The sequence below is a fragment of the Oncorhynchus kisutch genome, linkage group LG19 (assembly GCF_002021735.2).
Source record: "Oncorhynchus kisutch isolate 150728-3 linkage group LG19, Okis_V2, whole genome shotgun sequence".
Lineage (NCBI taxonomy): Eukaryota > Metazoa > Chordata > Actinopteri > Salmoniformes > Salmonidae > Oncorhynchus > Oncorhynchus kisutch.
Genome location: NC_034192.2, coordinates 45,038,385 through 45,051,432, shown reverse-complemented (window position 1 = coordinate 45,051,432; position 13,048 = coordinate 45,038,385). Strand labels below are relative to the sequence as shown.

The 13,048-nt window shown below is 43.6% G+C and overlaps 1 protein-coding gene across 9 annotated transcripts in view; it reads right to left on the bottom strand.

The window, feature by feature from the left end:
* The window catches only part of elf1 (E74-like ETS transcription factor 1), an 82,022-nt gene that overhangs the window by 18,406 nt on the left and 50,568 nt on the right, over positions 1-13,048 (bottom strand). For 8 of the 9 annotated variants that reach the window (XM_020452936.2, XM_031797566.1, XM_020452934.2 and 5 more), the window contains one exon: positions 5,548-5,941. In XM_020452936.2, coding sequence (XP_020308525.1) covers positions 5,548-5,619 — 72 coding nt within the window. In that variant the 5' untranslated portion in view covers positions 5,620-5,941. Of the gene's footprint in view, positions 1-4,423; positions 4,610-5,547; positions 5,942-13,048 lie in introns of all 9 variants that reach the window. The other variant, XM_020452940.2, reaches the window with a different exon arrangement.

The window sequence follows — 13,048 nt, the reverse complement described above, 5'->3', positions numbered from 1 at the left end:
GGTTCCAAACTTATTCCATTTAGTATTTTATTTAAATCTGGCGCTCTGCATTTTCCCTGGCAATTGGCCAGTTGAGACATTTACATCCCGCCTATCCCTAAGAGGTTATTAAGAATGATGGAGGCCACCATCAATGCTACAGAAATGTTTTGGTACCCTTCCCCAGATCTGTGCCTTGACACAATCCTGTCTCGGAGCTCTACAGACAATTCCTTCGACCTCATGGCTTGGTTTGGTTCTGACATGCATTGTCAACTGTGGGACCTTATATAGACAGGTTTGTGCCCTTCCAAATCATGTCCCGTCAATTGAGTTGACCACAGGTGGACTCCAATCAAGTAGTATAAACTAGAGGTCGACCGATTAACTGCCTCGTTCAGGGGCAGAAAGACAGATTTTCACCCTGTCAGATCGGGGGATCCAATCTTGCAAACGTACAGTTAACTAGTCCAACGCAATAACGACCTACCTCTCTCTCGTTGCACTTCACAAGGAGACTGCCTGTTACGCAAATGCAGTAAGCCAAGGTAAGTTGCTAGCTAGCATTAAACTTATCTTATAAAAAAACAATCAATCATAATCACTAGTTAACTACACATGGTTGATGATATTACTAGATATTATCTAACGTGTCCTGTGTTGCATATAATCTGACTGAGCATACAAGCATACAAGTATCTAAGTATCTGACTGAGCGGTGGTAGGCAGAAGCAGGCGAGTAAACATTCATTCAAACAGCACTTTCGTGCGTTTTGCCAGCAGCTCTTCCTTGTGCATCAAGCATTGCGCTGTTTATGACTTCAAACCTATCAACTCCCGAGATGAGGCTGGTGTGACCGAAGTGAAATGGCTGACTAGTTAGCGCGCGTTAATAGCGTTTCAAACTTCCCTCGCTCTGAGCCTTGGAGTGGTTGTTCCCCTTGCTCTGCATGGGTAATGCTGCTTCGAGGGTGGCTGTTGTCGTTGTGTTGCTGGTTCGAGCCCAGGGAGGAGCGAGGAGAGGGACGGCGGCTATACTGTTACACTGGCAATACTAAAGTGCCTATAAGAACATCCAATAGTCAAAGGTTAATGAAATACAAATGGTATAGAGGGAAATAGTCCTATAATAACTACAACCTAATACTTCTTACCTGGGAATAGCTACCATATAAGCTACCATAAGCTACCATATAACTCTAATAGCAGGCTGCCATAGAACTCTCACAGCAAGCTACCATATAACTCTAATAGCAGGCTGCCGTAGAACTCTCATAGCAGGCTGCAATAGAACTCTAATAGCAGGCTGCCGTAGAACTCTAATAGCAGGCTGCCATAGAACTCTCACAGCAAGCTACCATATAACTCTAATAGCAGGCTGCCGTAGAACTCTCATAGCAGGCTGCAATAGAACTCTAATAGCAGGCTGCCATAGAACTCTAATAGCAGGCTGCCATAGAACTCTCACAGCAAGCTGTCATATAACTCTAATAGCAGGCTGCCATAGAACTCTAATAGCAGCTTTCAGACACTAAACTGAGCTAAACATCATTATGAAATCATTACACCGTGGCTCTTATTCAGGGAGCTACTTATTGACTGTAAAATACAATATAAGAAGGCTAGTCATTACTGTCCAGCAAGCTAGGCTAGCTGTGGCTTTCTCAGATTCCAACAGCCCCTAATGGAAAGATAAATCCTTCAGACTAGCTAGCTCCGGCAAAAATAAAATGGACAACTTCATTAGTGTTAGCACTAAATATATATAAGTTAAGTTTAAGAGCTTTTTTCAAGCTACCAGGTGGACAGGCGATGTAATCCTCTGAGCAGGGAGAAACCCTAGAGGAGGCCTGTGTTATTTCCACACAACAGGTATGTCTGGTTAGGCATGAACCAGGACATTCAGGCAAGAGTATCCAGCGACAACTGGTTGTTCCCCTTGCTCTGCATGGGTAACGCTGCTTCGAGGGTGGCTGTTGTCGTTGTGTTGCTGGTTCGAGCCCAGGGAGGAGCGAGGAGAGGGACGGAGGCTATACTGTTACACTGGCAATACTAAAGTGCCTATAAGAACATCCAATAGTCAAAGGTTAATGAAATACAAATGGTATAGAGGGAAATAGTCCTATAATAACTACAACCTAAAACTTCTTACCTGGGAATATTGAAGACTCATGTTAAAAGGAACCACCAGCTTTCATATGTTCTCATGTTCTGAGCAAGGAACTGAAACGTTAGCTTTCTTACATAGCACATATTGCACTTTTACGTTCTTCTCCAACACTTTGTTTTTGCATTATTTAAACCAAATTGAACATGTTTCATTATCTACTTGAGACTAAATGGATTATTATTGATTTATTATATTAAGTTAAAATAAGTGTTAATTCAGTATTGTTGTAATTGTCATTATTACAAATTTTTAAAAAGATAATCGCCGGATTAATCGGTATCAGCTTTTTTGGTCCTCCAATAATCGGTATCAGTGTTGAAAATTCATAATCGGTCGACCTCTAGTATAAACATCTCAAGGATGATCAATGGAAACAAGATGCACTTGATATTCTCAATAACCCATGTCAGCTCCAGTTTTGTAACAAAGGAGCTATATCTGTAGAATGGCTAACTTAGTGAATCTCCGTTGTGATACACCCCACACAGGAAAACATGGCCGCCCAGTATTAAGAAAAAGAAATGGCCCGGTATCATGAAAACGTGGCGGCCCAGTACCATGAAAACGTGGTAACCCAGTACCATGAAAACATGGTGACCCAGTACCATGAAAACATGGTGACCCAGTACCATGAAAACAAGGTGACTCAGTACCATGAAAACATGGCCGCCCAGTATCAAGAAAAAGAAACGGCCCAGTACCATGAAAACGTGGCAGCCCAGTACCATGAAAACATGGCGGCCCGGTACCATGAAAGCATGGCGGCCCGGTATCACGAAAACATGGTGGACCAGTATCATGTTGAACAGAAGGAGTCAAGAGGCACTCTAAGCTAATTAAAGGTGTAAAACAGAGTATGTAATTTAGAACGAATTACACAAGAGCCATAATGGCTGCCTCTAGGGAAACCAGAGAGATAACGATCACTAGGTGATTTTCATCTCCAAGTTCCCAGTTTCGGCTATGAAAGCAAGCCCCTGTGTGTGAGAGGTTCCCCTATAATCAACTCGGTTCTGCTTTACCTGCCTATGACGCCGTTGTTAGCCCCACCTACCTACTTTTAACATCCCCTAATGGGGCTGATAGAGGAAGTGAATGGCAAACATTGCCACACCACAGATAACTGAAATAATTAAAATGGGGTGTGTTTTTGAGAGACTAGACCTTATGGAGTTCTGTACTTGAATGACTGTTCAGTTAAATGCGAGAGTGGGTGTAAATAATGTAAGTGTATGACCACAGCAGGCTGCCATAGAACTCTACTAGCAGGCTGCAATATAACTCTAATAGCAGGCTGCCATAGAACTCTCACAGCAAGCTACCATATAACTCTAATAGCAGGCTGCCATAGAACTCTCACAGCAAGCTACCATATAACTCTAATAGCAGGCTGCCATAGAACTCTCACAGCAAGCTACCATATAACTCTAATAGCAGGCTGCCGTAGAACTCTCATAGCAGGCTGCAATAGAACTCTAATAGCAGGCTGCCATAGAACTCTAATAGCAGGCTGCCATAGAACTCTCACAGCAAGCTACCATATAACTCTAATAGCAGGCTGCCATAGAACTCTAATAGCAGGCTGCCATAGAACTCTCACAGCAAGCTGCCATATAACTCTAATAGCAGGCTGCCATAGAACTCTCACAGCAAGCTGCCATATAACTCTAATAGCAGGCTGCCATAGAACTCTAATAGCAGCTTTCAGACTCTAAACTGAGCTAAACATCATTATGAAATCATTACACCGTGGCTCTTATTCAGGGAGCTACTTATTGACTGTAAAATACAATATAAGAAGGCTAGTCATTACTGTCCAGCAAGCTAGGCTAGCTGTGGCTTTCTCCGATTCCAACAGCCCCTAATGGAAAGATAAATCCTTCAGACTAGCTAGCTCCGGCAAAAACATAATGGACAACTTCATTAGTGTTAGCACTAAATATATATAAGTTAAGTTTAAGAGCTTTTTTCAAGCTACCAGGTGGACAGGCGATGTAATCCTCTGAGCAGGGAGAAACCCTAGAGGAGGCCTGTGTTATTTCCACACAACAGGTATGTCTGGTTAGGCATGAACCAGGACATTCAGGCAAGAGTATCCAGCGACAACTCATCCATCCACATCTACACAAATACAAAATGCAGAGACACACACACACACGGCACAAACATCGGGCACACACACAGACAAACCTGTTCCACAGAATTCAGACAAAGATGTGGAGGTAAGATAAACACACCTGGACACTGAAGTGCACTTACACATACAAACCGTACATTTTGTGCTGTAAATTGACTGGGTCCTGGCAAAGACCCACCCTCTCCTCCCACGAACACTAAAAGAGTCACAACTCCAGGTCTCTCACACTTTCCGACTCTGTCCTCCCAACAGCCCACACTCCATATCCCAGCCCTCTCCTTGCCATCCCTTCATACTCCACTCCTTCTCTCCATCTCTCCATACTAAGGGAACATATGGAATTATTTCAAGATGATCATACCATGGATCATTTAGCTATTTGATTTTAAAATGTTATACCCCTTTACATTTACAATTATTTGATAAAATATTGAATTTGGCCTTTACTTCTATAGCCCATAGAAATGCACTGAATAACACATTCATAAATGTACAAAAAAAAGACAGTCCAAAAATAAATCATAAGGAATATTGTTTTGAAGTATCTGTCCGATATCTAGTAGACATAAGAAAGCTCAGGAAATATTTTTGTTTTTTTGGACACATATTTAATCCCTGATTTTTGTTGGCACAAAACGACCTCCATATTTCCATTAATTTGTATGGCCTTCAGACACTTGTGGTGAAAAAAGAGAGAGTGAGAGTCTATCCTATCCATAGAGTGGTCATAATAGAGCCGTTTTCATGAGAAGACCGATTTTCGGGGATATCTCATGCTCTGAAAAGCACTGCTGTAGCTCGGCCACTTTCCACCGCGGACGCGGAAGGCCGACATAGCCGGATGCGGTGGATTGAGATGCAGCCCCTGCTCTAGCTTAAACTGACAGATTTTGATGGGGATTTTTGTATTATGTTACTTAGAGTTACATGCAGGAAACCTTAATGGTGAATCAGGCACATCCGATGTGATATTACAACAACAAAGAAGTTACTGCAAACAACGAACACCGTTTTTCCCCCTCAGACATTATTGCACGCGTGTTAGAAGAGCACAATATGTAGTGCAAGTTTTTTTTACCATGTTGTGCGATGCACCTTAGCTCAGCAGCAAAAACTATAACAATGGTGGTGAGGTGGCCAGTGGTGCCGTTTCCCCCGAATGCAAATTCCATCTTGAAGTTTTCTATATTGGTGGTAGTGGTACATCATGATAACACTACTGATATCGACTACTGCTAAACTCCAATGTAATGACAGGTACCTGGTTTATCTCATCCATCCCATTGCTAGCGAACTCAAACACCAACTCGTTGGGCTGCACCGAGGTCGCCATAGTGATGGAGGTCCGAAGGTAGGACGCAGACGGACAGACGGGGAGGGTGATTTCCTACCCCTCTAGGGAGTGTCCAATCACAAGGAAACCACCAGATTGAACCAAAGGTTGAAAGGTCAGTGATACTGAGGGTCAAAACAAAATGGCTTCCCTTCTTGAGAATCTCCAGTGGCCTCCTCACTCCTGTTTCTTTTCTCTGTGGTCCCTGTTAAGGTGTGGTGCAAAGTGAGACTGAGAGACCCAGGAATCAGAGAAGAGCCGCACAGATGGATGGAGGCAGCCTCTTCCTGGGGCCTGCTGCGTCTGGAGCATCTACACCTGCCTGAGAGAGAGGAGAGAGAGGAACATGTCAGTAAACAGTCATTAGGAGCCAAGTGTGTGTGTGTGTGTGTGTGTGTGTGTGTGTGTGTGTGTGTGTGTGTGTGTGTGTGTGTGTGTGTGTGTGTGTGTGTGTGTGTGTGTGTGTGTGTGTGTGTGTGTGTGTGTGTGTGTGTGTGTGTGTGTGTGTGTGTGTGTGTGTGTAAGACCAGCTGTGACTGACCGGGGTTCAAAGTCGAACCTGGGTCTCCTGTACACCACAAGACTGTGTACGCCTGATGAAATAAAGCCTATAGGCACTAAGCCTGTTAAACTAAGCATCTGGGAGTTAACACAAGTCTTCAGGTCATAGGCAATGTTACTCATCACTCGAGCAAGATTCACTAAATGACAAAACAAAGTATTTCAAATGTGTGAGAGGGTTTAACAACCCAACTCATAGAGTGAGGCTCGCAGCCCACGTATCGTCTGTGTGTTTATGTGTCTGAATCCAAAAAGTAAGAAAAATATCCCAGCCAGCACAGTACTGTTCGGGTCAGCACCAAAGTGTGAAAAGGATCTAGGAGACAGCCATGGGCCTGACTCTCTGCTGGCTCCCATGACAAGACTGCTGGTTCCAGTGGATAATTCAGATCCTTGGTTCCTTGTTGGCTTAGAGTGCCCCAACCGCCTGCCTGCTTGGCTCAGAGGGCCCCAACCGCCTGCCTGCTTGGCTCAGAGGGCCCCAACCGCCTGCCTGCTTGGCTCAGAGGGCCCCAACCGCCTGCCTGCTTGGCTCAAAGGGCCCCAACCGCCTGCCTGCTTAACAGGTCCTCTCACAGTCTTCCAAAGTACAATCAAGAGTAGCACTGAGCAGACTGAAAAATGCACCACGCTTTCCAATACATACATCACCCGGCTTCACATTGTCACTCTTGCACTCCCTTGAAACTGTGTGTGATTATAGCTGCCTGTCTCCTTGATCAGTACCTATATTAATGTTAAATTTTTGTGATTATATCTGCCTGTCTCCTATAGGTTATACCAGTGCGATGTTCAACATTATGTAAAGTGTCACGACCACCATTTCGGCTGGTGTCAGATCATAACTACCATCCAGCACTGTTGTGTCCTTGAGCAAGGCACTTAACCCCTAAATAATAACCCCTAAATAACAATCCCTACATAATAACCCCTAGAGAATAACCCCTACATAATAACCACTATATAATTCCATCCAGGGGCGTTGCACTGCGTTAGACCCTGTGCTTTTCCCAAAATGTGTTGAGTGTGTTTCTGCTGTCTGGAAAACAAATTTCCTTCGCACAATGACAAACATATTACTGTTCAATTCTACAACCATTTCATGTACTTAGATCAGGTTACAGAATCTCATGACGGATAACAAACATGATTTCAGGAATCATGACAGAAGCCAATGTTTTTACATAAACTCAGAAGTGGTCGACCTCATAATCATAATCGGTCGACCTCTAACCCAGACTATTTACATTGAACCCCCCCCCTGTATTTATAATGCTGCTACTCGCTGTTTATTATCTATGCATAGTCCCTTTACAAATGACCTCGACTAACCTGGGGGGTTTGTAAACTCAAACATTGGCTTCTGTCATGATTCCTGAGCTTGTCAGTGTTGCTCCACTTTAAAAAGCACATGGTTCCCTTTACTCCATCAAAGACCAGTAGCCGTGAATAGACTAGTCCCCCTTTGATGTCCCGTCTGTAGACCCTTGGGAAGGGGGGTAGCACACCCCTCAACACCCCAAGGATGTGAGCTCACCCATGAGGGCCAGTGTAAATGAGGGGGGCTGTAGAACAATGGGTTTGGTGGAACAGAATACAGCCTCTGGAAAAAGAACACAGTCTTCCTGATGATCTCTGTCCAAGCACCCTTCAGGAGAGAGGGAGTGATGGGCGGATCATGGGATGGGGGGAGGGCGGGTCGTAGTGAAAGCGTAGCCCACACCCCACAGGCTGGTCTCAAGGGCAATGGAGTGTAAAGGGAGGGGCCGGTGGTCTGCTTAAAGATTAGGGGGGGGCTGGCAACAGCAGAGAGTAGAGAGAGATCATTGAATTGAAAGAGTCAGGATGGCAGCAGTACTTCGAAAGCCCCCCCCCCCCCCCCCCCTTTCTTTCTCTACTGTTGCAGGGTGGGGCCTGTTTGCCTTGAAATGTCTGACCAAGTGCATTCCTGGTCCAATTGTGTCTCTGAGAGGGTGGTGAAAAGGAGGGGGGGGGGGGGGGGGGTGAGAGAGGGAAGATGTGTGGGGTTCAAATTAGGAGAGGAGAGGAATACTGTAGCATTTCTTAATATTATTCAGTTCCTTTGGCTTTGATGCCTCATGACTGAACGCTCTAAGAGACTCTGGGTTGAGGTCAGTGATAAAGTAGTCTACAGTACTACTGCCAAGAGATGAGCTATATGTGTACCTACCATAGGAGTCCCCTCGAAGCCTACCATTGACTATGTACATACCCAGTGTTCGTTTCCCAAATTTGTGATTAAAAGTTGCTTGTTTCTTCCCAGTCTGCTCATAACATAAAGCTCAGATGAGAGAAAGGGGGAGTGGAGAGGAGTGGAAAGGAATAATGGGACAAGGGGGTGAGGGGACACTTGCCCCCTCCTAGGGGAATGGACCTCATGGTGTGGGTAAATGGGGGGGTGCTTCAATTCCAGGCACCACATTAACCCCTCTCAGTGGGCACAGTGACAACTCTGACAGCTCGGTCTGCTAGGTGACTCTGCGCAAAAAGCAGTGAGACAGGATAGGGACCACACACGGAGCAAACAGCACACATAAACCTGGACTAGGCAGAATCTCCTCTCTCTGCTTCTCTGGGAACAATGTAAACATCTACAGGTCAAGTTCATATGGGAGCCCAGTCCTGGCTGCATAGAGATAAAGTATATTTATTTTAGGCACATTTCATTCTATGCACCATACAGTCTATGACATCATTGGTACTGCCCAACTCCAATGCTCCCTTCTAGACTTAAAGGGACAGTTCACTTCAAAGTCAAAATCAATCGTTTAAAATGTCAATCAAATCAAATTTTATTTGTCACATGCTCCGAATACAACAGGTGTGGACCTTACTGTGAAATGCTTACTTACAAGCCCTTAACCAACAATGCAGTTCAAGAAATAGAGGTAAGAAAATATTTATTAAATAAACAAAAGTAAAAAAATAAAATTAAGAAAATTACATAACAATAACAATAACATTGACTCTGTATCAAGTCAATGTGCGGGGGTACAGGTTAGTCGAGGTAATTTGTAAAGGGACTATGCATAGATAATAAACAGCGAGTAGCAGCATTATAAATACAGAGGGGGGGGGGGGGGGGGGGGGGGGGGTTCAATGTAAATAGTCTGGGTTAGAGGTCGACCGATTATGATTTTTCAACACCGATACCGATTATTGGAAGACCAAAAAAGCTGATACCGATTAAATCGGCCAATTTTTATATACATACATTTGTAATAATGACAATTACAACAATACTGAATGAACACTTATTTTAACTTAATATAATACATAAATCAAATAAATTTAGTATTCAGATAAATGAAACATGCTGGTTTAAATAATGCAAAAACACAGTGTTGGAGGAGTAGGTAAAAGTGCAATATGTGCCATGTAAAAAAGCTAACATTTAAAGTTCCTTGCTCAGAACATATGAAAGCTGGTGGCTCCTTTTAACATGAGACTTCAATATTCCCAGGTAAGAAGTTTTAGGTTGTAGTTATTATAGGAATTTATAGGATACCATTTCTGGATACCATCTCTCCATACCATTTGTATTTCATATACCTTTGACTATTGGATGTTCTTATAGGCACTATAGTATTGCCAGCCTAATCTCGGGAGTTGATAGGCTTGAAGTCATAAACAGCGCAATGCTTGAAGCATTGCGAAAGAGCTGCTGGCAAACGTAGGAAAATGCTGTTTGAATGAATGCTTACGAGCCTGCTGCTGCCTACCACCGCTCAGTCAGACTGCTCTATCAAATCATAGATGTCACGTTCTGACCTTAGTTCTTTTGTTATGTCTTTGTTTAGTATGGTCAGGGCGTGAGTTGGGTGGGTTGTCTATGTTCTTTTTTCTATGATTGGGATTTCTGTGTTTGGCCTGGTATGGTTCTCAATTAGAGGTAGCTGTCAATCGTTGTCCCTGATTGAGAACCATACTTAGGTAACCGGGTTTCACTTTTGATTGTTTTTTGTTTGTGTGTGTTGCACCTGACGGAGCGGTTTCATTTGTTCTCTTTTGTTACTTTGTATTTAGTGTTCAGTTCAGTTTATTAAAAGGATGAACACTTACCACGCTGCGCATTGGTCTGACATTTCTTACTCCTTGTCAGAAGAGGAGGACGAAGACAAGTGTTACAATAGACTTAATTATAATAAACACATAGCAATACGAGCCTTAGGTCATTAATATGGTCAAATCGGCAAACTATAATTTAGAAAACAAAACGTTTATTCTTTCAGTGAAATACAGAACCATTCCGTATTTTATCTAACGGATGGCAACCCTATGTCTAAATATTGCTGTTACATTGCACAACCTCCAATGTTATGTCATAATTATGTACATTTCTGGCAAATGAATTACGGTCTTTGTTAGGAAGAAATGGTTTTCACACAGTTTGCAATGAGCCAGGTGGCCCAAACTGCTGCATATACCCTGACTCTGTTTACACTGAACGCAAGAGAAGTGACACAATATCCCTAGTTAATATTGCCTGCTAACATGAATTTCTCTTAACTAAATATGCAGGTTTAAAAAAATAGACTTGTGAATTGATTTTAAGAAAGGCATTGATTTTTATGGTTAGGTACATTGGTGCAACTATTGTGCTTTTTTCACGAATGCGTTCTTGTTAAATCATTACACGTTTGGCGAAGTCGGTTGACCTCTAGTCTGGGTGGCAATCTGATGAATTGTTCAGCAGTCTTATGGCTTGGGGGTAGAAGCTGTTAAGGAGCCTTTTGGACCTAGACTTGGCGCTCTGGTACCGCTGCCGTGCGCTAGCAGAGAGAACAGTCTATGACGTGGGTGGCTGGAGTGTATGAGTGTTTTGTGAATACGGGCCTTAAGAAATTTCCATTTTTAAATGAACTGTGCCTTTTAGAGAGGCCAGAATATGATATGACTCCTACAATCCTGTCTCACTTCTCTGTTCAATTTCCCTTTTCTCCTATTCAGCATGCCATCCACCATGACTGTCTGTTAGAATTTGAAAGTGCCATGAATCAACCAAACTATTATGTTATCTTAGTCCGAGAGTTTAGAGATAAGCGTGTGACTGAATGAATCATTCGCACCGTCCAATCACAAGTGGGTTATCTGATGCTAGCCAAAAGCCTGTTATCAGATCAATAGAAATATCAAGGTGGAAGGGCTTTACTATATGATGGGTTAAATGTGAACAATGTCTGTGTGTGAAAGTGTGTGTGTGAGAGTGTGTGTGCGCACATGCATGTACTCTATATCCCTCCTGTTACTGAATCATTGATTTGGGTGACCCAGTGCTGAGGGCAGACAGAGATACTACAGTCAGTCATTAGAGAGACCTGCACAGTATCCCAGAGCACATGACAACAGCTGCCTTGTCTGCACAGGCAGAGGGAAACTGAGATCACTCTCAGCCAGAGGAGAGGAGAAACAAGCAAAGCAAAACAGAAGGGAGGAATGCTCTCTTGCTCTGTTAAAGTGTTCCTCAATTTCACAAGCCTCCACAGAGCAAATAAAGCAGTGTGACTTTAGGCTGGGTGGGGCCACTCTAGACCAGCCTCAGACTGCAGGTACTGAAGTAATTACCACTCCACTGTGGCTCACGTCACGTGACTGACGGTTGACTTGCTCCACACACTCCCTCCCTCAAACATGGCTATCTGTTGTAGCGTGTCCTCAGCTCTATGTGCTGTAAGAGGAGGAGGAGCTAGCTGAGAACAGACAGCAGAAGACTGCTCTCCCTCTCCCAAAGTAACTAGCAGTCGCAATAACAACCAATTAGAGGCCTGGGGTCTGTTCAAAAGGGAGCGATGTTACAGAGCGTTGTATTGTGTAGAACAGATATGACTGTCTGCTATGTGGAATAGAGATTACCCACTGGGCAAAAAACAGTTGATATGACTGTCTGTTAGGTGGAATAGAGATTACCCACTGGGCAAAAACTGGTTGGAATCAATGTTGTTTTCATGTCATTTCGACCCAAAAAAATCTATCTGATGATGTTGAATCAACTTGGAAAACTGACTGGATTTGCAAAAAGTAATCAACGTAAATGTTTACCTAAATGATTTTGTTTTGAATTCATGTTAGTTGACAACTCAATCAAATGTATATAAAATGTTGAACTGCAGTCTGTGCTCAGTGGGTAGCATAGGCTCAAATTGTTAGGCCTACCTTTCTATCTGCAATGTTCTGAACGTTTCACGAAATGTAATACACCCGTGTAACAAACGCACAGCTCCCAGCAGGCCATGCTTCCCTCCTCTTCGCTCTCCACAGCTGAGCTCATTGTTGACCATGAAAGGAGGTAATTTAAGTCAATTGAATGACTAGGCAATGAGTCAGCCTGCATGTGGCAACCACGCAAACATTGTGGGAAACAAGAAAACCGACCAAGAACAAACTATTCTTATCGACCCCGGTTACTTGCTCGAATGACAAAATGTGAGATGTTCAATGTTCAAAAGAGGTGACGTTGTTATAGGGTGGTTGGAGTATACTCCGATGGTTCTGGTATAACTATGTGATGGGCGGTAGTATTATGGGTGGTGCTGCTTGCTCTAACACTCACTAGCCCTGTATCGAGAGTGTAAGATCATGGCCTCAATGCTGTCAGCTCAAGAGTCTCAGAATAGCTCCTGATCTAATGAGCGCTTTTGGGGTGGAAAGGGGAGAAAGTTAGAGGGAAGACAGGGAGAGTGTGGAGTTCTTTCCTACTTGGTGATAGCGGGGAAACTGACTATCACTGGCATTTCAGGGTGGATGGAGAGGATAGACAAGAGAGTGGGCATAAATCATTCTACTTCCAGCGCCGACAGAGATTGCCGCCTCGCTTCGCGTTCCTAGGAAACTATGCAGTATTTTGTTT